We start from the raw sequence: 27262 nt of genomic DNA, 5'->3' as shown, positions 1-27262 counted from the left end.
TTAGGGTAGTTAAAATCCCGTATTACTACTGTGGTGTGCTTCCTACATACTTTAGTTAGCTGACTAGCAAAAAGTTGATCTACTTCCTCTGCTTGCTTGGGTGGTCTGTAGTATAGACCTATGGCAATGTCATTTCCCCGCAACATTTAATATTGACCTAAATGCATTCAAGATAGTTTTTATCATTGTTGTGCTCTATTTCTGTAGAGAGGTAGTTATTTCTTATATATAGTGCAACTCCACGTCCTCTTTTATTTGGTCTTTTTCTTTTAAATAATTTAAATCCTTCTAGTTGTATGTTCCAATTGTGGGTTTCATCCCACCAAGTTTCTGTAATGGCAACAATATCATATCTGCCCTCATTTACTTGAATTTCTAATTCGCCCTGTTTATTCCTCATATTCTGTGCATTGGTGTATAGACATTTGAGTCCATTTTGATTGCCTCTGTTTCTACTGTCTACATAGCTTGTCTCATGCCTGACTGCCCGTATTTTCTTGCCACTTATGATTCGTGCACATGGTATGGCACTCACTATTAAATGCTTGGTTTTGCTTGACCGCAGGACTGATAATCTTACCCACACAAACATCTATGTTACATGCACTGATAACCCTATGAATTTTAGATTGCTGGGGACAGAAATTCTGTATCAATTAATTCTCTGTCCCCACTGTTCAGTTTAAATGTTTATCCAGAAAATCTGTGAATTTAATGCCAAGTAACTCAGTCCCTTTCTTGGATGAGTGCAAACCATCTCTTTTGTACAGTTTTTAATTGGATCAGCTGCAGACATCATGACTAATAAAACCAAAGCCTTCCCTTTTACACCACTCCTTTAGCCAAACATTAAACTCTGGTACACACTGGCCCTTCCTTTTTTGTTCCTTATATACTGGTAAAACCTCTGAAAAGATAAGCCTACAACCTATACTACTAAGTTCATACCCCAAGCTCTGGAAATCATTCTGCACAGAAAATACATCTTTTTGGGACAGATCATTTGTGCTAAGATGTATAATAGCATCAACATCACAGTCTTTACTTGCATTCTTGACTATCTTTAGAATACGCCTCTTGTCTCTTCTGGCAATAGCACCTGGCAGACACCTAACCTCTTTTAAAACCTCCATATCCTTTCCTAAATTTATATCCCTTACGATTGACAAGAAGGTGACTTCTCTTTTTGCATACCTTGCTCTTCTTGTGAGACTGATGTGTGATACCTGGTTCCCATTTCACCTTTCCGAAGAAAGTTCTTCATTTTGGACCACAATTCCCTGCTTATTTGAGTCATCATTATCATAACAACTAGCTTATTTGAGTCATCATTATCACAACTACTGTCCCTTTAGTGTCCCTATTAAGGTCAGCAAGGGCGCTATATCTGTTATGCTGGGTCACAGCAAAAGGTTTGTGTTTATGGTTCACAACTCTCATCCTGCCAGATTCCACGGTTGTCCAGACTGCTCTTCTCCTGCAGGATCTTTGTGGTAGAGGGGACTGATAGCAAGGCATCTCCATAGAGTGGAATGGCCAAATTGGACACTTAATTTCTGCTTGGAGAGCATAGATTAGAGATTCTAAATAGGTAATCTGTCTATGTAGGCTAGTAATTTGTTTACAAAGGGGACAGTATCCAAATTTGTAAAGAGTACTGCGAAAAACAGGTGCAAAACAGCTATTACTTTGAACTAAGCCGGTCATTTTGAAATAAAATAAAATCACAATCTCAAGCGCACTAATCCAGAATGTATTATTGCTATTTTGGTTTATAGATACTGTATATGATTAGTCCTCTTTGTCTCTCTGACTCCCCCCCTTGTAGCAGCAGCTCCAATCACCAGGCTCAGGAAAGTTCAAATGAAATGGAGTTAAAGGGCCACTACCTTAGTCCTCTTTGTCTCTCTGCTCCCCCCTGTAGCCATCAGCTCCAATTACCAGCCTCAGGAAAGTTCAAATTATATCTTTTACATAATGCTTTTCAGTGAGACACAGAAAGTGTAGAATAGGTTACCAGTCATGTGTTGCATCTACATCACATGCAACATTCCCTGCTAAAAGTCAGAAGAATGGCAGTCAATTTTAGTTCATCTTTATTATCTTGTATCTTGGACATGCAAGGGGAAAAGTAGAACTACTGCAGTACAACTAAGAGAAAGTATTCCATTAAAAATATTAAAAGATATTCTTTCACTATAGTAAATAGAAAGTATCTATAAATAAATAAAATAGAAGCTGCCTTCAGAATAAAAAAGAATTTTGTTTCTTACCCATTTAGTATCTCCACAAGAACATCTGGAGCCATGGCTTCTTATAGGGATTCTAGTGAACGTCATATCCGGAAAGAATCCCTCAATATACTTGGTGGTTAGATCAAATCTGTCACCTTTTTCTCACATCTCTCCTGCTCCATGTTGAAAATGTACCTTTTCCTTGCTTATTCTGGACAGCTGTTTGCTCATCTCTGTCCCACCACCTATTATGTGGGGACATTCAGTTTAACTGGAATATTGCTGGTAGGAGGAGTAGACTGAAGTATCTGATTCTAGGCTACTTAGATAGATGATGGAAAGAAGGATATGAACCTCTTCTAAAAGTTCTCTCTGCAATATCCTCACCAATATCCTCTGCAATATCCTCACCTTTGGGCTGGTCTTGCATCCCAGTATTGGTACCAACCGACTTTTATTTTTCTCAGCTGAGGGGAAGACTTGCAGAGATGGAGACAGTTCATTAATCAAATGACACAAATCAACCTTCCCTTTCCCAAAGCTGAGGGGAAAAGTTCCAGTTCTGATGGTGAACATAGTCCCTTATGCTTTCATCTTGGATGCTAGTTGAGTACTTAGAGTTGTTATGGCTGTGGCAAATGTGCTGTTCAATGACCAAAAAGAAAATGCAAGCTCATTGCCCCCAAACCAAATAAACGATAAAATGCTTTTAAAAAGGGAAGATTTTTACACTGCACAGCAAATAAACCGTGAAACAAATTTGTCTGAAACTAACTGCATTCCTGGGCAATGAGGAACTGGTAGTTGAAAGTACTACATGCAGTGTCATAAATGCTTTGCAACCAAACTGCTAATAAAAGGTAAAGGTTCCTCTTGCACATATGTGCTTGTCGTTCCTGACTCTAGAGGGCGGCGCTCCTAACCAAGAGCAATCACTGATTCAATGATGGCCACATGTCTTTTGAAAAAAGGCTGCCTTAATCTATCTGAGAAATGCGGCCATAAGCTTAGCTATTCAGAGGACTAGTTTTACATCTGAACAATTTTACCTTTTTATATTAATGGCATGATTTCTCACAATGAAGGAATTGGTCGTAACACTAAATCATATTTCAAGGATCTGTGAAACAAATATATTAAGGACGAGTATTTGTAGCACAGTGCTTTGCCATTGCTTTTTTCATAATAATGGAGTGCAAGGTTATTAAGAAGCTCAGGCTTGTTGTGTTTTGTTGCTCTCATGCTAGCACCTTGACTAATATATTTTATTCTGAAAAAGCTTTCAGGGCAAAACATTAATGGCATCTGAAATCAAAAGGATGTGTTTATAATACATAAATCACTCATACTGGATACATTAAAGTTCCTAATGTCTGGTGCTTTAGCTACCTGAGCTAATCAAATCTGCCCTTCTACAAAGCATGAGAATTACTACAAGCATTGGGCTGCCAACCATCCAAGTTACATCCTTTGCAAGCAGCGTGCGCAAGTTGGACCAAGCTCGGATAAGTACTTTGTTTCATTATCCGATGACTCTTTTGCTAATTGTCTTACACATTAACCTAGAAGGCATCAATTCACACTTACAGAACCAGAGATTTCACTGCTATTGTCCTGCTTTGCTGCCGGGATTGTCTAAGATGCAGCTTTACATCCCATGAAGGACCCATTGATCTATACAATTGGAATTCTTGTTATAGTTGCTGCCCAGCTACAGGCATCATCCTAAATAACGTGTGACAGTCCAAGATTACATAGTGAAAAGCAAGGAAACAGACAAGATTGAGAGGTTTAACTTTTCAAGCAATACTTGGGAGATCCAGGAACCCACCTCTCAAAGTGGGTAAAAGTGCTTCTGCATGCGAATGATTACGGGATATGAATCTGGACTGCAAGAGCCAAATGTGAAAAAGTTGCTGATTTATATTCAAAATAAAAACACTGCTTTTCTCATGAATTCTGGGTTATTATAATCCTCAACAATGATCCCAATATAAAAAAGTAATAATTTTATCATTATTATAAATGTAATAAATAAATAATCATAGGTAACAATAAACAAATACTAAATTATTTGATGTGAGAAATTTCTGTAAAGTTCTCATAATCTTTCAAATCTATGTTAGGCTTCAATTCTACCTTTATTTTCAATCGCAGGGTACACCTGGGTCTTATTAATTGTACTGTGACTGGACACAAAAACTACCCAACCTAAAAATTTGTCTAAAACCCAGCAACTTTATGAGAAGTACCGGTAGCTAATCCTAGGCAGTTCTGTTCTATTACTCATGTACAAAACAAACTGTGAAGCCAATTGTTTCCTTATGTTTCCTTGTATCATGGTGATAGGGTACTGCATTACAATATCTGTTATTCCTCCTTTAAAATAATACATAAATCATAGAATTGGAAACAACCTCAGCATATCATGGAGTCAACCCATTGCTGAGAGCAGGATCTGCTAATTAATGCATTTGATGTATTTATTTATAAGATTTATCTGCCACCACCTCGTCTGGATGAGATGTTGTTGTCTTACATTCATAGCAAATTACAATTGTTCTGTGAAGTATAAAACACTTATTTAAAGAGAAGTCTATTCTCTTAATAGACAAGGTAATTACTTTGCAATAATGGAGGCAGGAATTGATCACAGGATTTGGCAGCAAAAAATAAATAAATCACATCACCCAGCCAAATGAAATAACATTTTTAAAAATGAATATGGAAGATATCAGGACAGTCAACATTTTCCAAGGAATGCTCATCTTCCAATGCTCACCAAACCTTGTAAGATACAAACTTTTAGTTATCTCACAAGATTTCAGGAGAGGTGGAGGATAGGTCTGTAAGGGTATCACAAATGATTGCAAAATATTTGGGGACTAAAATTTTATGATTTCCTATAAACTTTGGCTACACACGGCTTTACCCATCATGCTTGACCATAATAACATTTTCTTGCTTTAAGCCTACTCTGTTATGGGAATCCAAACACTGTGATTATAAACCATGATTTGTGGTTTGGGATAATATGTAAATCAGACAACTCTGACTTATTCAGCCATCCATTATGAAAGAGGACAGCTATTGAACAATGGATGATAACCATGCTTTGATTCTTTATTATAATTGTGAACAAAGATCAGGGCTTTGAAAAGCTTGGAGAATCAAAAACAGAGTTGGGAGCAATTGGATACACTTCTTTGTCAGAAACTTTTCATGGGAGGGAGGGAAGTGTGCGTGAGAGAGGAAAGCACCCTCGTTTTATATTAAAGGTGCCTAGAAAGATTTAGTGTCAAACAAATCCAGGTATGCTGGGGCATAACAAAATATTTGGAAACAAATTTCAAGCAAAGTCATCTTACATGGGTTTTATTTTCAGATCATGTATATACTATAATCGGTTTGTAGAAAGTTAGCACCAACCCCCTCCTATAAGAATGAAATATTTTGAGAAATATTAAAAATGACAGGATAAATATTTTCCCTAAGAGAGAAATAAAAAATCTTAAGGGAGACAGGAACTCAGAGCCCCATCTCCCTCTCCCCAGCAGATATTTTGAGAAAGATTGGGCTAGCCTATCTGCAAAACAAAAGACCTTCAGTTCCGAGGTGATGGGATTAAGACATGAGCCTTCAAGACATAATAGGATTAACCCACTACCCTTTAGCAGCAGAGCTCACCACATTGCAGAGTCTCCCAAGGACATTGCATTACCCTCCAAACTTCAAATAAACTTAGCTTAGACAACCTGCAGCGCCAGCTACAACAGGTGATAGAGTGCATGTTCTTGCACAGGAACAGGAAGTGTAAGTGCAAAGGCCAAGAGAAGGGATAAAAGTCACCCACTCTCAACTCCATGTGATCAGCTGTCCAGAACCCATGTGCTTGGTGGTTCTGTTCATCATTAAGCCATCTTTCCAATCAGTCTCCAGACTCGGTTTTGTCTCCAGTGCCTTCTTCCTGGCTTGGAACTGAACCAGATGGATATTTCTTCCAACAGGTCGATATGGATTAATGAGGGCAGAATTCAACACATAAAATGAAAAATTTAAATGTGCTTTCATAGAATTATTTCCACTATTTCTTTTGCTGCCTTACATAAAGAAATACAGACTGTATGCTTTATGGACATGGTGCATGTACACTTTGTTATTCTGTATGCATTTATGTCAAAAATATTGGTTATGATTGTGAATTTTGAATCTAATACAGAAATAATAAAATCAGCTGAACAATGGAAATGATTTTTTGTAGTTTATACTATAAAAAGTCTGAATGTATATATAATAGGGATTTTACTTAGCCAACAGTTTCTAACAAACATATTTAAAGTGCTTGTTATATATTTAAACAATTATAAAGATTATCAATATCTATATTGTGGATTGTCAACATGTGTATTCTATCAAAAGATTAATATTTGTAAATATTTTGCTACTTTCTGTTTATTTAATAAACCATTTTTACAACCAAGCAAAATTTATTTTTGCCCTTTTAAACAAACAATTGATTTTTTTATCAATTTATCAATTCATTCAAGTATGAAAAGTTCCATGGGGGACCAAGAGAATCAAAGTTTAAATACAGAGAAAGAAAGAAGAAAGAAGATATAAGCTGTTTAGAGACAGAACGAAGATAAATTAAATTCCACATGAAAGTAAATAGCTGATTACTTATTTTTCTATCTTACTAAAAAGTTGCCATATTTTAAATGATTTTTCCCCTTGACAGTTTGCTAGATAGTCTTTGAATCAGGCTTATCTGAAAACTGGCTTTTCAGCTAACTGCAATATTTCAACCTAATATCTTTTGGATACAAAATTATCGCAAATGTCCACAAGGAGTACTGTATTTCATTCCCAATGTTTTCCTTTAGGACAGGGGTCCCCAGCTCCAAAGCCATGGACCGGTACTGGTACCGATTCTCAGCTCATTGGGAAATGGGCCACATAAGTGATGGGCAAGCGCACGAAGTTTCATTTGTGCATGTGCAGGATTAGGTTGTATGCACAAAACCATCCCTTTCCCTCTACCACCCCTGCTTATCTCTGGAGACAGAAAGACTAGGGATTGCCACTTTAGGACAATGTATGAAACAATATTATTACATTGGTTAAAACCAAACTTGTTTAAGAACTGCTGCTGGTTCTATATCAACCATATGCTTAGAATCCCAGACAGAGGCAAAATACAATAATATGAAACATTCTATTACTATAAATTTCAGGACTCCAAAATCCTAGACCAGGGGTGTCAAACCAGTGACCCATGGGCGGGATGAGTCATGTGCTGGGCAGTTTAGCAAAGGGGGGAAAAGTCCTTATACGTTACACGGCAGTGCCATGACGATGCGAGTTTGATATCCCTGTCCTAGACTGCTACAAAGTTATACAAAATAAACTGTAAAAGGTTGAACAAAAGTTTAAAAGTTGGAGAAACACAGTAAAGAAAGAATAGAAGACGGTCAAAGTGGTGCATAGCTTGACTACATGAGACAACCTAGAAGCAATAACAGCAAACAGATGCCTGTAATAAATAGTAATTTTATCTACAAAAGAATATATACTGTACATACGTATACTATAGGCAGAAGTCAGACTATCAGTAAATTACAGCATGGAAGAACACACGGCGAGAGAGACAGGCTAACTGGACCTCTTCTTATCATACAGACTCTTAAAGGGATAACAGCTAAAAACCTTGCTGATTCAGTCCCATCATTACATCAGTGCATCATTGTAGCAGCTGGTCAGCTCTTAAAGTACTACACTGACAACACACAAATCAAGATTCAATTTACCATATTTTGATGCAAATGCATGCACTGCTTTTCCTACTAATATGTGCAGATCTTGAGGGTGGGAGGAAATCAAAATCTGTTGCACAAACGATGGTGTGGAAATGGCTCAAGCCAAATAGATGTTTTTCTTTCTACATATTTTTAAAACAGTTATATTATTTTATCTCTCTTTTTTTGTTTTATCCTTCTACCCTCTTCTTCTGCCACGGATCTTGTCCAGAAATCTTTTGGAGATAGTATTGCTATTTTAATTTATATAAACTACAGATGTGTTATTCTTTATGTAATCTTATGCATTTTCACATTATAATTGAAGTTTTGCATAATTTGAGTTTTTGCTACATCAGCTTCTCAGCACTAGGCACAGAACTCTGTGTCTACTGATGACTGATTTGATGTCTGAATGCTAAGCTTCCATTGATTTTCTAGACTTCCTGGATTTAGTTTGCTCTAGGATGCTCAAACAATTTCCCATATGAAACAGTGGTTGAGTCTGTCCATGTGTTATGAGATTAAAGAATGTTCAAAATATCTTCTAACTGCTGGCTGGCGTTCATGCTAGTCTTCTGTTTGTCTTTCCTACATAGTGGCTCCAGAAACCAAGACCCAGAGAAGCAGGGATTAACAATAGACAAACAATCAAGCAGAAAAGAATACATTAATCAAAAAACCACCAATGAGAAAATATTCTGCCATATTGATAGGACAAGCACACTGCACACTCACTAGTAATGATGGCATTATCAAATAGGCTAGTGAAATATATGCAAGCAAACAACCAAGCTCAGAGAACACCAAATTTTCCACTTTTCAGGACTGAGCTACATATATTCTCTTCTTTTGCAATAATCAGAAATCAGAAAGATTGGTTTTACAATGAAGAATCAATTATCAGGAAGGAAAAGCAATTGCATTTCCTCCTATGTTGTCCATTAAGCAATTCAATGAACCTAACATTCAAACCTTTGTTTTTCCCTCTGCCCCACATTTTTTTTATCAATTTCTACCAGAACAAAGAAAGCAGCAACACATTTCATTTGTTTTCCCCATGCCGATGTAACTTTTAAAAGCAGATGTGAACAAAAATGTAGTCTGAAATCAATGCTGCATTTAGAATTTACGGGGAACAGAAAACAAAAGGTTTTGCTTTTATTATATTATCTGTACTCTGCTACCATTACTAAATGTATTTGAAACCAGATCAGCAGGGAATATGGCTTATCAGAATGAAGCTGCATTTCTGTTGTCTTGTGTTCCAATTCATTTTACCCAAGGAATAAAATTTAATGTAACACACGCAGGAAAGTAAAACAAAAATAGAATTAAACAAATCAAAATCCAAACCGTAAATACTTTACATGATGCAGATATTTTAAAAATATCCCTGCTTTAAAACTGAATGATAAGCAAGCCTTCTGTCTGCTGTCATAAGGCTTTGCACTATATGATGCTAATTTCTTTATTGTCTCCCAGAGGAGAATAGGATTAGAAAATCTTAAACACACATTCTGCCCTGTTTCATTAAGGAGAAAAGCAAAGATGTCTCTTTGGCAGCTACTCACCACGTGCTGAAAAGTTGATGGCAATGTGCTGAAAGAACTAAATACCCCTTTCCAGAATTCTCAGTGGTGAAAACAAAAGAATGTTTTCTCATCCGACCTGATGTCCCTTTGGTTTTATGGGAATTACAATTATCTATGAGAATTACTTTTTCTGTATTTGCACATTCTGAATTTGCAAATGCTAAAGAAAACATTTAAAAAACCCATCCTTGTGGGACTCCATCTAGAAAAGGCTCAAGCAATCACTTCATGTAAATCTGTATTTTGATATTACAAATCAAGCAATCGCTAGCTACTAAAAAAAGAAAAAAAGAAAAAGTTCTAAACAAGTGGAAAGGTTATTTTCTATTCTTCCTGTCTTTTTAAAAACGCAGTCTTTCTGGAAAATAAATCATATTGTTGACTTAAATCAACAGTATGTATGTATGTATGTATGTATGTATGTATGTATGTATGTATATATGTATGCATGTGTATATATGTATGTATGTATGTGTGTGTGTGTGTGTGTGTGTGTTGTATTTGTGCTGATAAATAAATAAAGGGAGACTAGTATAGATCTATTTCAAGCTATTTAGCTCTCATCAGCTAGCCATACCCTTACTGGGATGAGAGCTAAATAGCTTGAATAGATCTATATTAGTCTCCCTTTATTTATTTATCAGCACAAATGCAACACAAATATAAAAAGGCAACATTAAAAATATGGTTTTCTGCCTGGATGGTCTTCTGTAATGAGCCGAAGGACAGAAAGGGGGAGTAGTGAGCTCCCTCCCATATTTGGGCATACCAGGGGTTGTAACACAAAACACACACACACACACACACACATGTATACGTATGTATATGTATATTGCAATATTCAAAATAATTTAGGTTAATAATTCTCTGGAGTGGACCAATCTTATGCATCTAATTGTGTTCTTTTCCAGCGACAATAGAACTGCAGTGGACTACACTCCAAACGCCTGCAAATAACAGGCTCAAAGCTTTTGTAGTATTCTGTGAAGAAAATTAACTTTTACATTCCAGATGTGTTAGGACATTGCTCACTATAAAACCTTATAAAGTTCTATAAAACCTTAATTTAATAGAGTAATTGGAGAGAAAGTGTATCTGTTACATCCAAATCTCTATTAATAATAATAATAATAATAATAATAATAATAATAATAATAATAATAATAATAATAATAAATTTGGATTTATTAGCCGCTCCCTTTCCAAGTAGGACTCGGGGCGGCGTACAATGGAGCATAAAACATAAAAGATATATAACAGCACAAAAACGTGCATACATACACAACACACATACATACACGTACATACACGGAGGAGGAAACAAATTACAACATTAGACAGTTAAAAATCAGCTTTAAAATACCCCAATTGTAAAAACCCAATATGCAGTTAAAAATTAAATCCAAACTGACTTAATATATTTCCTTTGTGTAATTAATACAGCTAGTCCGTGGTTGACAATAGCAACTGGGACTAGAACTGACATTGCTAAATGATGCATTGTAAAGCATGATGTCACAGAAACGTGCTACTTAGTGATGGCAGTTCCAGCTACCATTGTTAAGTGAGGATTGTCCAGGCTATAAGTGAGGACTTCATGTGACCAAGACTTTTGACTTCCCGCTGGCTTCTCCAATGACTTTATTATGAGAAGCTGGGAGGGAACATTGGCACACTGTGGTAGCCAGCACTCAGGAATTGAGACTGGTCATAATTCCACTTATTCAGTACTGTAAATTTAAATTATCACTGAATGAGACATCATTAAATTGAGACTAACTGTAATTTTTGCTATTCACATTAATTTATAATATTAATGTAATTATGTGATGATGTAAGTTACATACAGTACACTATTCAGACCACTTTGGAAACTTTATCCTAGGAATGAAGTCTGAAGTAAAACCTTGTCCTTTGAGTGCAAAGTCTGTGAGAACATAGGTCTATGTATTTCCATATTTTTCTGTTAAATGAAACAATTATTAGAGTGAACAGAAGTCTCTATATGTCAAGAAAGACTACTCAAAAGACTAGTAAAAATCAATCAATCAATATAAAAAATTGTGGAGTTCTCAGATCCTCTCTGAGAACTTTATGCCTTAGCTCAAGAACAGAGATTTGATGGGAGAAACATTGAAAGTAGGCAGCAGAATTCCAATGCAATTCCAAACTTTTTATTCATAGCCATTTTATCTAAGGAATTGCAACATAAGGAACATGGATAGACTAATAGGCTCATCATAGGTCACTTCAAATATGCCTTTTTACATAACCCAAAGTTTTACTAACTGTCGTAGAGAGACCTCAAAACTAAAAATTGTGATAAAACTATATTAACAATCATGGTGATGGACGAATGCCAATACTTCAGCAGTTTGAATCTCACCAGTTCATGGTGACTCAGCCTTCCATCCTTCCGAGGTCAGTAAAATGACGACCCAGATTGTTGGGGGCAATATGCTGACTCTGTAAACTGCTTAGAGATGCCTGTAAAGCACTGTGAAGCAGTAAATAAATCTAAGCGCTACTGCTATTAACATACTCAATCTGGGGAAGTTCTAGAAGATAGGTTTTTTTGGTGTGTGTGTGTGTCTTTTACTGCTTCAGCATAGGCTGGTTATAGGAATCACTATTTGATGAAAAATTGTGCCATTCATTCCATGACTTTGACTTAAGTGAAAAATGAATAGACTGCATTTTTCCCAGTAACAGAACCACTGAAATAAACATGAGGCAGAGTAGATAACCTGCACTAATATTAGAAGAAAATGTGCCAGACAGCACACATATACACCCAAAAAAAGTTAGAGTCCTTTTTATAGTTCAGATTAGTATCTTTTCTCATTTTTTTAAAATTTCTTAGTAAAAAGCATCCTGTCTGACTCCTGCTTATGTATATTCCTGTAGTATGCCTATTCCAGGTTTTTCACTGAGGAATAATTATTATTTTGTTGACATTAAAATATTTATAGAACTGTATGATATTAAGTTCCTACAGAAAATATTTTTACACAAAATATCTGAATATCTAAAAGGTTTATTGGGAACAAGCTTTAAAGCTCTGGACTTCTGATTTGACTTAATAGCATTGGACAGTCTAACACCAGATTTAATTTCCACAGTTAAAATACCTCTGTCATTTTGTCTCCAACAATATAATGCAATTCGCTCAACTCACTGAAACAGGTGCTTGACACCACAGGTATAAAATAACACAGAAAATGACATTGTTGAAACATTAATGGTCGGCTGTTGCAGTGAATACACTTCAGAACACCAAACTAGAGCTGTCCTTTCAACAGCTAGATAAGCAGCTTGAGCAAACCTAACCCCCTCCTCTTTTGGGGGGCAAGGGTTATACAAATCCTGGAATTGGCAACAGAATCAATATAGTTCATGTAGAAATTCCACCAAAGGAAAGAAATACTCTGATTTAGGTCAGGAAGTCATTTACAGATATCTGCAGGATGCACGTCTTTGAAGTCCTGGATGAAATGCAAGCTGTATGACTGAAAAATAAATTTATTGCCTTTTCAAAGTGGACTAGAAAAGAAATAAGGTCATATATATTCCATCCTGGTGGTGAAAGAGAAGGGGGGAGACTTACAGTATGCTGTAGCAATTTCTAATCATGACTAGAAGCACACACTAAGGAATGTGAAAGAAAATTGATATTCATAGGTGGAATGTGTTGTACCATCTCCTGAAACAGCATTCGTTTTTACTCTTTGTAAAGCCTGCATATCATTAATTATGTTTATCATACAAGCTGATAAAAAGATTTTCCCTCCAGAGCAGACAGAAGTTGGAGAAAATGAAGGATGCTTCATTCGGTAGATCAGAAAGGATTTAAGTTTCTCTTTAAAGAATCAGGTTTTGAAAATATCCAAATATTAAACTACTCACACACACACACACACAGAGAGAGAGAGAGAGAGAGAGAGAGAGAGAGAGAGAGAGAGAGAGAGAGAGAGAGAGAGAGAGAGAGAGAGAGAGAGTGTCCGTCTCTCTTTAAGATGGCTTAAATACTAATTGATGCAACAATCATTCTCATCCTCCTGAAATTTTAGATCACAATGAGAAATATAAATAAATATAATATAAAACAGATTTTCATTTAGAATGTGAAATAGATTGTTCAAAAATTCTGAGGCTGAAAATTATATTAATATTATTACAAAATAATATAGAAGAATAGAAATACCAACATGGGAAGATTGTTGTAGAGCTGCTCGCCAACTCTGACTTATTTCCTAAGGAACACTGGCATAAGTCCCAATACATCACTTGCCCTAGCTGGATTACATACCATTTTTTAAAAAAATTTCAACATAGATTAGGATGAATCTTTTTATTATTCTACATATATCTCTTAGTTTGGTAGAGCCGGAATGCCACTACCATTATTTTGCAAATGGTCTGTATCTACTGGTGATTTAAATTATCTGTATCTTCTATTTTAAATTCCTGCTGATTTGTCCTTTTACTATTCCATTTTTCTTCTTCCATCTCTTTTTCTTTCTTTCTTTCTTTCTTTCTTTCTTTCTTTCTTTCTTTCTTTCTTTCTTTCTTTCTTTCTTTCCTTCCTTCCTTCCTCTCTCTCTTTCTCTCTCTGTTTCGAGTACTAAACCAGATAAAATATTGATTTATTTACAGTATTTTTAACTGACCATCTTAAATAAATATCATAAAACCAAATATGACAGAATATTACAACCAAGTGCAGCCCATGCACAAGAGAATATAGGAATTTAACTGTAGTATAGCTTCAATGGGGAATTTGTCATTTAGCAATGACAATGGCAGCTGCACTGTACATGTCCAAGAACAGTTACCTGTTGAAATTGCTAGACCTAATAAAAAGTAAAATAAAATACCTGTACTCTTATTATCTCCATGGCTGTCTAACCACCTTATATACACTCATCGCCTGATTGAGACAATGAAGATTTGGACAGTGGATATGTACAAAGGTCTTATATGACAAAGACTTAGCAGAATCAATTCAAAGACTCAGATATGCCACAGTATTATTGAGCATTCATACAGCAGGTGACTGATATATGTCACCTAAAAATTCAGAAAACCCCAGTTTGGGGTTGCCCAAGCAACCTAATTATTATACTAGCAATATATCTTGGAACTTATCCTGAACTCCATAGGCTTTATGGACAACTGGTTTGTACCAGTAGAAGTACAATTATTTCACAGAAATAGGAATATGGCACTTCCACGAATCAATCACAGTGGAAACGGAACACGTTCTTATCATCTCTATACATGAAATCAAAATGCATTTTCAGTTGTATGAAAGCCTTGCTGGCTGTGGCATCAATTTGCAATTGTTATTCTCTATCTATGTGAAGAGATACCAGCCAAAGACACTTTATCGCTTAAGACAAAGGCAAAATTGTGCCTCCGTATTCAGTTTCCTCTAGCAAAATTATAGCAGTTGACCGTTACTTTAGAGCTTGCATTAGGACAGCATCTGCAGAATACAAAGAAGACCACATGGCACAAGAAATGATGCTTGACATTGCCTTGCCATCTCTGCCTCCTAGCATCTGTTGTCTGGGGTAGCCATCTTACTTTGGTTAATATTAGGGCCAGCCTTCCACTCAGGATAATCGTGTTTCAGCCTAGATATCTTCTAAACCTCATATGTTTTCCAACATTATCCATATCAAACAGGTTTACCTTATGATTAGGCAGACATATAAATCTAACAAATAAACAAGTTGATTTCTATTGTTTTAGTAGGTCACATTTCTATTTTTATCGAATCATGTTGATTTTTTCACTTTCCTCTAGATTAGATTGAAAAGCTTAGAAATAGGGAACTGAAGGTTTTTGAAATTCTCTCATTGCCACCCAGCCATTTTTGCTGAATTGCTGCCTTTGTCAGAGACAGTGCTTTTCCTCTTTTTTAAAAAATCTTCAAATCCTATTCCATCTCTTCCAGAAATTGTTTCTGCTTTTATTGCTATTATTGCCATTACTTTAAGAAAAGCAGTTGGGGGGGGGGGAGTCTTCGATACAAAGAGCAATCTAACAGGACAAAACTATCCAGCGGTGTTGCGAGTGAACCTGCTGGTCTATTGGGCACAGGCATAGATGTAGCATATAGAAAAAAAACTTCAAACAATAGCCTTGATGAAATATAAAGGTCCTCCCCACAAGGGAAACACAGTATAATTTTAAAATATCTAGAAGGAATGTGTTTTATTCTGCTATATTCAAAATACCATCTACCATAACAGGTTATGGTATTTTGCATAGTCAAGGAATTTAATGACGTATAGTCATAGTATGGTCAACTGTGGAGGAGAAGGCCAAAGATATGAAAGCACAATTTTAACATCCTTTTGCTGGAAACAAGCATCACAGTATCAATCAAATATCCTATATCATTGACTAGATACTGTTTCAAAACATTGAATATGGGAATTGATTTCTTCCTAGATGTTCTTTTCACACTGTGTATTTATTACTGTTGGCTTTCACGGATGATCAGTTGAACCCAAGCACAGTTGGTAAAATTCCATCAACATAAAGCAAAATTAAATGATCTCCTCTCCCCTGTAGATCCTTATTTTTCTGGAAATCAGGCTTTTGGCATACCTTCTAGGAGCAGAAAAGAAATGTAAACTGTCTCTTCCTGTTCCTGTTCCTACCAGCAATATGTTTAATCCTGACACTCAATGTGAATAGATCAATAGATTCTAACGGTCTGAGAATGGAATATGTCTTATTTTCAGCTTTTATTCATTGGGTAGATAATTATATTCAGCTATTCACTGTGGTTTAGTATCTTTTTGATAGTGAGCTGTAAAAAGGCTCATCCCAATGTATATGAAAATAAGGCTTTTCTATTTCCGTGTATCAACCTACACTTACCTAAATTTCATTGACCATCCATTCAATGCTATTTAATAGGCCGTCCACTCAATTAAACAGATCCCTCTGGAGACCTTCACAATCAATTTTTGTTTCAGGCATCCTGAACAGTTTAGTATCATCCATAGACCTGCCTGGTACACTACTTATCCACATGTTCAGATAATTTATGAACAAATTAAAAAACACCAGTCTTAATACAGATCCCTGAGACACTAATGAAGATTCTTAATACTTCCAAAGCTCCTCATGTTTTACTACCCTGTCAAAAATAAATTAAATATTTTCATATTTGGCCTAAAAGTCACATAGAATCATTTGAGTAATCAGATAAAAATATATCAATTTTTAGGTGCACAGTAATGTCAGATTAACAGTGCAGTCATATACATGGCTACAAAGAAATAAATACCATTGAATTCAGGGGGGCTTATTCCCAAGTAAACATGTATAGGATTGCTACCCAATACCATAAAATCACAAACAAATACAGAAAAACACTTTAAAAAACATAGACGTTTTCACAAGTTAGAAGAACAAGATAAACCTTTTAGGAATGATTGATTACATACAAAGCTCAATAAACTTAAAGTGGTCCTCAAATCTGATCCCCATGGATTAAAAAGAGACCTTGCAGATAAAGAAACCAGCCTGCATCAGCTAGAAAAACTGGTTTCAGTAGCAAGTAAACTGTATGCTATGAACCTCAGTATTACCTTGAAATAAGTTGAAGACAGACATGAATTCCAATTTAAGTGTCTTTCCCAAAAGGTTTAGCTACCCAAAGAGACTGAGACACCTAAATAATAATAAAAGACACAAGTCTGACAAGCACATTTTGTTTCAAAAGAAAAACAATTAACTGGGAACCGGGTGGTCCTTTTAGAGTCTCCAGTTGCCATTATAATTTCAATTCTTATTTTGACTTTTTAATGCTGTACAGGTTTTTTTAAAGGGAATTTTGATAAGACTACTTCATCTGGATTGCCACAGTTTAGATGGCCACTAGCTATTCTTAAAAAAAATGCTGGGAAATTTAATTCTTTGCTAGCATCTATTTACTGACCAGAGTTTTTCAATCTAGATGGGGTAGACCTAGATAAGAAAATGGAAATGACATGGGGAAACATTCCCCCCACCACCACAAGTTGGGGGATTCCTATTCTAACTTCAAATTGTACACAGAGGGGTATTTTTCCTTTCCAAGTTAAAGACTAAAGATCTGGTCAAGAAAAAGGCTTGAATTAGGATGCTACAAATAGACTGAAACTATTATCAGCAGTTATTTGGATTCTCTAGGAACAATCTGCACATTGAAGCGAGACCTTTAGTAATTTGTGTTTAAAATTCAAAATAATCCAACAGATCTAAAACAATATGTATTTATTATTACTTTCTAGGTTGACATATAACAAAAAGCAATGTGGTTGTTTTTAGGCCTGACACTCTGCATGATGCCAAAGCTGTGCTGAGCGGCCCGCTGTTAGAAAAGGGTAGACCATCGTGCTGTAGCATTGCTTCAGCCGTCTCATGCTGTCTCAGTCTATAGGCAAACACCATGACCACTGTCACAGCACAACTCATGGAAATACTAGGGAGCTATTTCTGTAACAACAGGGGGGCAGTTCCCTCTCAACTTGACCCCTGCTCTTGATAGCTATTGCGGTGAGGCACTCAGAATGAAATATTTAATAAAGAAGTAGTTCAGAAAATGGGCTAGCTAAGGGAAAGAGGGGCCAACGGTTCAAATAACCTCTTAGTTAAATTGGGTGGAACAATCTCATCAGTAGGATATCCCTGCTACACCGAATCAGGTATGAAGAAGGATAATTTGTATTGTTGCAAGTTTTAACCTGCTACCAACTATAAAAAAAACATAGTCTCTGCTTTAGCATTCAGAATTACTGACTGGAAGCAGATGAGTCCATAAAGGGACAGCCGGTTGCCATACACAATTGTAACTATGTTTCTACAAGTTATGAAAAGAAAGCAATATGTGCCTGTTTCGGTGGCTGTCGTTTGCCTACCAATGGTGCAGTGCTCCCCATTCCAGCCCTCTCGGCATTCACATTTTCCATCTTTACATGTCCCATGTTCTGTGCAGCGGGGATGACAAACACGTTGGTCACAGGCTATCCCTGTCCAGCCCTCTTCACAGCGACATGCTCCGCCAATGCATACACCATGAGTGCCACAGTCTACAGCACATACTTCTGAAAAAGAATAAGAGAAGGAGAGAGATGGAAATTACCCAGTATTACTTATTACCCAATATAGTCATGAAAACCAATAGCATTTTGAACACAGGGGTTATTATTATTTTTCTTAATTTAATTTGCTTATTGTCTGACCCCCCACAACTCTGCGTGGTTGTGTACTTTGGTTGCTATAAGCAAGCAACACATGATAAAAACTTCCACAAATGAGATATTAAATCTGTTATTATATCGCATCCAAGCAGTTGGTATTTTGTTGAGAACATCAACAAAGAAGAGACCACAAATTAAAATTTCTGATATAGTATATACGGGTACTTCATTGCCTTAAGTATTTCCAAAGGTGAGCACAATAACATCTACCATTATGGTAGATGTGATCGTGAACTTAAAGTTTCAGAAACACACATCTTCAACACTATCATAAAACAGGATTACAAAAAATATAAGGAATGAAAATCAAAACATTAAAAGATAAATCTTTTTTATATTGATTCGATTAATCATGGGTAAATTGTCAGTTACACAGCATTTCAGAATTCAGGCAAAGTTGCCAAGGTTAAAGGATAGTTTGAACATTAAATGCTCAAAATCACTGTAATAAAAGACCAAACTCTTATCGTTCCTACACTGTAAGCTGTATGCAGGATTTGGGGTATCCAAATTTACATTAGAATTCCAACTCTTAATGCAACAGTTGAATTTGGCTGATGTAAATTATCACAAGTAAGTACCCAGAGACCATGCAGTCTATTGGATATCAAGAATAAATATTCTAAAACTAAGTGGGGTTTTTTTTCTTACCAACGGAGCAGTCAGGACCCATCCAGTTGGGATCACAGTTACAGAGGCCTGTGTCAGTGAGGTATGTGCCATGCCCACTGCACTGGTCTGGACATTGGGCACGTGGAAGTTCACAATTTAAACCTCCCCAGCCTGGGCTACAGAGACATTCTCCATTTACACAGACACCATGGTTGGAACAGGATGGATCCAAGCAATCAACTGAAACGAAGCAAAACAAAACAAAACAAAGTCAGCGAAAAAGGTCAGGGCACTGAACACACAATCTGAATTGACATCAGTTGATGGATCTGTGCTCAGCAGGTTGCTTGCTGTTGAAACGGACTGCAGCAAGCTTGCTCAGTTGTTTGTTAGGATTTTCTGGGAATCTGAAAACATAAAAAGGTCATCCCGCTTGATATGAAGAAATTTCAAGAACCAGGTGGTGCTAAAAGCGTGTGTGTGTGTGTGGAGGGGGGAATAGAGGAAATAATGATTTTAAAAAATGTAAGACTGTTTTGAGGCCAAAGAAGAAGAATACATATTCCAAGCAGACACCAAACAATGGGATTCTTAAACAATTTGTCAATAATCCTGTAAACTTTACAATGATACAAACATAAACAGAAAAAGGTTGCTTAGCTACTATGGCATTCTTTGTATTTTATGTATTGAGGCTTCAGAAGTTTATTGAAAGGAAGCAAGGAAGTTTGTCTTCTCACTGTCTTTCCCTAGTCAACTGAAGTCCAAAACCTGATATTTTTTCCCCCACTAAACATGAATCTTGCCTATGTAAACTTTGCAAATAGCTTCCTTCTAGCATACAAGCATTCAAGCAGAGTACTACTTTAAAAAAAAATCTCAGAGTGATTTATGACTCCCTTTAACTTGGGCTATAAAGGCCATAGAGGAGAACAAAATGTGTATACTAACACAATTCAATATGTCAATTACATCTGAAAGTGCATATAGTAAGAACAGTTCTGTAAGTAGGATCACCACTGCCTGCTCTTTATCCCTGAAGCTAATTGACAAACAATGCAGTTGCTTATACTCCTTTTTCTTCTTCTCATGCTTTCCACTGTACAGTATCCTTTGCTACCATCTGTCAAGCATTCCTTCAACACAACTGGCATAAAACAGTGCCAAGCAGCCACTCCTCATCCCTTTTATTTAGCTTTTTTCAGTACTATAATTGGAGACACTTGCTGCAACTGGAAAACGATGGTAGCATCAGAAAATAGCTGCGAAAATAGTTAGATTTTTAAATAAGAATTAAAGACTAAGGAAGTTTGTGAGTGAAGGTAAACACATTATCTTTCTACCACCACCCCTCCCTGATACTGAAAAGTACTTATTTAATTGTCCATTTAATAATGTTGCATAAGCATATTTTTCTCCACATAGCAGCTTTAGCTTCATTAGTTCCATCAATACAGTGACTTCCTATCATGTTGGATTTTGGCTATCATAATTCTCAGCCTGAACATCCAATTGGAAATTATAGGATTTAGTTCACTGCATCTTGAGAGCCTAGTTTAATGAATAAATCCGCAAAATACCCTGTAAATTGAAAGACAAGAGGATAAATTTTCAAGTACAGGTAGTCCTTGACGTACGAACACAAAGTTTGAGGCCAAAGTTTCTGAGGCTTGTTAAGTTAATTTGACAACCTTTTTTGCCACAGTTGTTAAGTGAACCATTTCAGTTGTTAAGTTAGCAACACAATTGTTAAGTGAATCCGGTTTCCCCATTGACTTTGCTTGTCAGAAGGTCGCAAGAGGAGATCACATGACTCTGGGACACTGCAACCGTCATAAATATGAGCCAGTTACCAACTGTTGGAATTTTGATCACATGACCATGGGGATGCTGCAACGGTCGTGAAAAATGATCATAAGTAACTTTTTTTCAGTGACGCTGTAACTTCGAACAGTCACTAAACGAACTGTTATAAGCCGAGGACTGCTTGTATTTAAAATGAACAAGCAAGGCTCTGAGGCTGTGCCTATCTTGAATGTCTGAAAAAGGCTTTGATAGCATTCAGCTGAATAAAGCACAAACATCCCTTAAGAAGTTCGTATTAAACGCACCATGGTCTGAAGGTCTCCCTGCAGTGATACTGGTGAAATGCAGCCATGATTCCCTCTTCACAGGATCTGTACTGAATGCTTCGAACTGGATGTATAGGCACATTAAATCACAAAGCACTCAGAATAAAACAATGCTTTAATGGTTCCATGAAGCAGATGATGAAAAGAAAACTGTAGACACACTTGGGGTTTAAAATGCCTTCCCAGCATCTTGAATGACAAAGGAATATAGTTTGCTCTCTTTTGCTGAACTTAATTTATAAATGCTTTAAACAGATTAAATATTCCTTTAAAAGTAGGATATTTACCACACTGGACTATTCTCTGTATTCTGAGTTAAAAACTAGCTTTTGGTGGTTTGGAACATTCAGTTCTAGTGTCAAATAACTGGATGAAAAATAGATGAAGTTTCATTGGAAAAACTATTCACTTCTCTGGCTGATCATAACAAACAGAAAAAGAAGCAAACTAACATTTGCATTATGTCATTTAGAACAGCTACAGATAGTTCTCGAGCTACGACCATAATTTAGCCCTAAATTTATGCTACAAAGTGAAACATTTGTTAAGTGTGTTTGCTCCATTTTAGCATCTTTCTTGCTACAGTTGTTAAGTGAATCATTGCATTTATTAAGATAGGAACACAGTTGTTAAGTGAATCCGTACTCCCTTTGACTTTGCTTGTCAGAAGGTTGCAAAAAGGTGACCACATGACCTTGGGACACAGCAACGGTCATAAGGATGAACCAGTTATGAAGTGACCACAGGAATATTGCAATGGTTGTTAAGTGTGAAAAATGGCCATAAGTCACTTTTTTCAATGCCATTGTAACTTCAAACTGCCACTAAATGAACTGTTGCTAAGTCAAGGACTACCTATGCTTCAATTAGAACCAACACAGATTCAATTTTATTGACTATTTATAGTTTTTGCATATATAAATTAATGGCTTTGTTGGTTAAGAATAAACTATTACATTCCAATCCAGAAATGGAAGTATCATCACTGGTTGACTCATTCCCATTCTGCTCTTAAATGGGAAGAAATAAATCTAACAAAATATCCTCTTGTTTCCCTAGCACCATTTTCCTCTAGGCCAGATTAGAGATCTCCAAACTTGGCAACTCTAAAACTTGTGGATTTCAAATTCAATATTCTGGCTGAGGAATTCTGGGAGTCCACAAGTCTTAAAGAAGTTGCCAAGTTTGGAGATCTTTAATCTAGACAAAATAAGATGCGAGGAAAAAGCAAGGAGAAAAGACATTGAGGCTTTGGCCAGAAGACCAAAGTAATTGTAACTCAAATTATTTTTTTAGAACAACCTAGAATTTCTGTTTTAATAATGTCTCATTTTGTTGCTTTTCAAGCTATGGGCATTATTTGACTGCTCTCTCTCCCTTATTTCTAAGAAGGAATCACTTTATTGCATAAATTCTCCTTGCTAACAAATTATTTTTGCTGCATGCTTGTTAAAATTATTTTTGTCCCAATTCTTTACTTTACTTTACTTTACTTTACTTTTATTTAGATTTTTATACCGCCCCCTCTCCCCAAAGGGACTCGGGGCGGTGTACAGTCAAATAAAAACACATCAATAAATAGAAAATACAAACACAAAGAGGAGGCAATAAGAAACTGTACATATCTGAAGTAAAGTAGTTAAAAGCAATATTTAAATACCCTAAAAATATCCAATTAAAATATCTGCCAGGAGGTAGAATAAAACTATAAATGGGCCAGGCCGGCTAAACGGAACAGGTGAGTCTTCAGTTTTTGTCGAAAGGAGCGGAAGTCGGTGGTGGTTCTGATATCGGGGGGGAGGTCATTCCAGAGGGTTGGGCCCATCACAGAGAAGGCTCTACTCCTAGGCGCCGCCCGTTGGCATTGCTTAGTGGACGGCACCCGGAGGATTCCTTCGCTGTGAGAGCGAATCGGTCGCAGGGAAGTGTGTGGTAGGATGCGATCCCGCAAGTACCTAGGTCCTGAGCCATGGAGCGCTTTAAAGATGGTAATTAACACCTTGAAACGCACTCGAAAGACCACAGGCAGCCAGTGCAGCTCGCGCAGGAGCGGTGTTACATGGGAGTACCTAGTACTCCCCATAATAGCCCGCGCGGCTGCGTTCTGGACTAGCTGCAGTCTTCGAGCGCGTCCCAAGGGAAGCCCCATGTAGAGGGCATTGCAGTAGTCCAGCCGAGACGTCACCAGTGCATGAGTGACCGTGCGTAGGGCATCCCGGTCCAGTAGGGGGCGCAATTGGCGCACCAGGCGAACCTGGTGGAACGCCCCCCTTGCCACGGCTGCCACATGGTCATCCATTGACAGCCGGGCATCTAGGAGGACGCCCAAATTGCGCGCCCGCTCCACAGGGGGCAATTGCTCGCCCCCTATGGTCAGTGATGGGATCAACTGACTGAACCGGGATGCCGGTAGCCACAGCCACTCGGTCTTGGAGGGGTTGAGCTTGAGTCTGTTGTCCCCCATCCAGACCCCAACAGCTTCCAAACACCGGGTCATCACCTCGACAGCCTCGTTGGGGTGGTCTGGGGTGGAAATGTACAGCTGCGTATCATCAGCGTACAGATGATACTCCACCTCAAAACCACGGATGATCTCCCCCAGCGGCTTCACATATGCATTGAACAGGAGGGGCGAGAGGACCGACCCCTGAGGCACCCACAAGTGAGTGACCTCAGGGTCGACCTCTGCCCCCCTGCCAACACACATTGCGTCCGGTCAGAGGGGTAGGAGCCAAACCACCGCAGAACGGTGCCTCCAACTCCCATCCCCCCCAGCCGGCGCAATAGGATACCATGGACGATGGTATCAAAAACCGCCGAGAGATCTAATAGGACCAGGATAGAGGAACAATCCCTATCTCTGGCCCTCCAGAGATCATCGACCAACGCGACCAAGGCCGTCTCCGTGCTGTGTCCGGGCCGGAAGCCGGACTGGCGTGGGTCTAGATATTCGGATTCCTCAAGGTGTCGTGGAAACTGCTGTGCCACCACATTCTCTACAACCTTCGCCAAAAAGGGAAGGTTGGAGACTGGACGATAATTAGCTAGCTCCATCGGGTCAAGGGAAGGCCTCTTGAGTAAGGGCCTCACCACCGCCTCTTTCAAGGCGGCAGGCAAGGACCCCTCGCTCAAAGAGGCGTTCACCAAGCCCAGTAGCCAGCCTCGTGTCACTTCCCAGGATGCCAGTACCAACCAGGAGGGACACGGGTCCATTAAACATGTGGTCGGTCGCAGCCGTCCACGCAACCTATCCAAATCCTCGGGGGCAACAGAATCAAACTCCTCCCAGAATGGTCTCACAAGACTCACTGTTGGCGGCTCCTCTGGTCCACTGAAGGGGGCCCATCCGCTCCGGATCTGAGCGATTTTGTCCTGCAGATATTCCCCAAACTCCTCTGCTCTGCCCTGTAAAGGGGCTTCCCGTGTCCTCTGTGATAAGAGAGAGCGGGTCACCCGAAACAGGGCGGCAGGGCGGTTATCGGCGGACACAATAAGAGTGGTGCAATGTCTGCGTTTGGCCACTCTTAATGCCACAAGGTAAGTCCGTGAATAGGCTCTTACCTGTGTTCGGTCAGATTCGGAGCGTGAGGACCTCCACCTGCCCTCTAGGCGTCTCCTATGGCGCTTCATCACCCTCAGGTCCTCAGTAAACCAAGGAGCCCGGGTGGGTCGTCGCCGCAGGAGAGGCCGCAAAGGCGCAACTCGGTCCAGGGCCCCAGCGGCCGCCCTATTCCAGGCGGCCACTAGGTTCTCGGAGCGAGAGCGGGTCAGGGCTACAGGGAATGGCCCAAGCTCCGTCTGGAACCTCTCCGGTTCCATCAGTCGCCTGGGGCGGTACCAACTTGGACAGTTTGGTTCCGCCTCCTCGTGGTGGGGGGTAGCGCCAGGGAAGTCCAGCCGGAGACATGAGTGATCTGACCATGACAGGGGGGTAATGGTTACATCCCCTCTTCCCAGATCACTCGTCCACTGTTCAGATACAAAAACAAGGTCCAGATTGTGGCCACCTTCGTGTGTGGGGTCCTGAATTAATTGGGTCAGGTCCATGGCTGTCATGGAAGCCATGAACTCCCGAGCTACCTCGGATGCTTCCCCCCGTCGACGGCAAGTTGAAATCCCCCATAACCACAAGCTTGGGGGTCTCAACTGCCGTCTCTGAGATCAGCTCGAGGAGCTCGGGCAGGGCTGCTGACGCATAGCGAGGAGCCAAGTATACAATCAGCAAGCCCCACTGCCTCCCTGGGCCCCATTTCACACCAAGGGACTCACATCCGGGTATCTGAGGTACAGTGAACTCCCTCGGCTCTAGACATTCCCGTATAACTACCGCCACCCCACCACCCTTACCCAGGGCCCGAGGCTGATGGAATGCACGGAAACCCGGTGGGCACATTTCCACGAGGGGTAAACCACCCTCGTGGCCCAACCAGGTCTCCGTTATCCCTGCAAGGTCCAGCTCCCCCTCTGAGATCAGCTCATTAATGAGGGGGGCCTTGTTGGTCACGGACCTTGCATTGCAGAGCATCAGCCGCAGGCCCTGGCTCTGTAGTTCCTGACCACCTAGATTGCGGGGGTTGGTACAAACGACCAGGTGTAACCAACAACCACAATAGAACCAATTCTATTCTTTGTATCTCTTTGTTATTCCCCCCTTGAATGCCATCCTTATTATGTAATCAAAAAAATTACATTGGAAGCTAGGAATAAAAATAATTTGGTATCTCAGATATGCTTCACAGATAAAGGAGTCTATTGCTATCTTTAAGGAGAGTCAAATGGCCATTTCAGGATGTACTATAAAAGTGGAACAGTACAAGTGCCCACACAACTGTACTTCCAAGAGATCTTTCTATTGTAAAATTAAAGTAGAAGATGAACCTGCCATTTTTTACATACCTTAAGTAAGTTTATATATATATTTTCTTGGACATTGGCATGAATAAATCTACAATTACCTCTCATCCAATTATGTGGCAAAATTAATGTACACCCCCATTTACAGGATGGATATAACTTTGGTAGTAAAATGGAAATAACTAGCAATAATACAATCCAGATTAGCAAAGATAATTTCCTGGTTTGACTACTGCCAGCACTCTTACATGAGGGCCATCCTTGAAGATTACCAGAAGCTTGGTATGCTCATGCAATACTTCTGCTTTCCAAGCTGCACTGGTGGTCCATTTTCCTTTTAGTGTGAATCAATGTGCTAATTATGCCTAATGTGGTGTAGGATCTAGCTTCCGTAGAATTTGGCTAGCTGCTTTCATCCAACAAGATTGGCATCAGGGGTGGGCTTCAAAAATTGCAGCAATGGGTTCACTGCCCCCTTGTTGGGTGGGCGTGACAATGGTGGGCATGGCCTAGTTTGCCTCCTGCACCACAGAGGTGGGGGGGAATTTTTCACCCTCCCCAGGTTCCGGAGGTTTTCCTCAAGCCTTCGGGAGGGCAAAAACTACTTTACCCAGCTCCGGAGGGCCTCCGGAGACCAGAAAAAGGCCCGTTTCTGGACTTCAGGAACCTCCAATAAGCCCATTTTCCCCCCTCCCTGAATCTCAACCCAGGCCCTGCACTTACCTAGCATGATGAACGGACCGCATGGAGACTCCTGGGAGGAAAGATTGGGAA

The 27262-nt window shown here is 38.8% G+C and overlaps 1 protein-coding gene across 2 annotated transcripts in view; it reads right to left on the bottom strand.

Annotated features, from left to right (window-relative positions):
• TENM2 (teneurin transmembrane protein 2) overlaps positions 1 to 27262 on the bottom strand; it is a 1011554-nt gene that overhangs the window by 126442 nt on the left and 857850 nt on the right. For both annotated transcript variants that reach the window (XM_081934447.1, XM_081934448.1), the window contains 2 exons: positions 19542 to 19742; positions 18549 to 18734 (listed from right to left, as the gene is read on the bottom strand). In XM_081934447.1, the coding sequence (XP_081790573.1) occupies positions 18549 to 18734; positions 19542 to 19742 (387 nt within the window). The remainder of the gene's footprint in view (positions 1 to 18548; positions 18735 to 19541; positions 19743 to 27262) is intronic.

This window comes from Natrix helvetica (assembly GCF_964273705.1).
Source record: "Natrix helvetica genome assembly, chromosome: 1".
Classification (NCBI taxonomy): Eukaryota; Metazoa; Chordata; class Lepidosauria; order Squamata; family Natricidae; genus Natrix; species Natrix helvetica.
The sequence above is the reverse complement of the archived record's forward strand: the minus strand, read 5'-3'. Positions and strand labels throughout refer to the sequence as shown.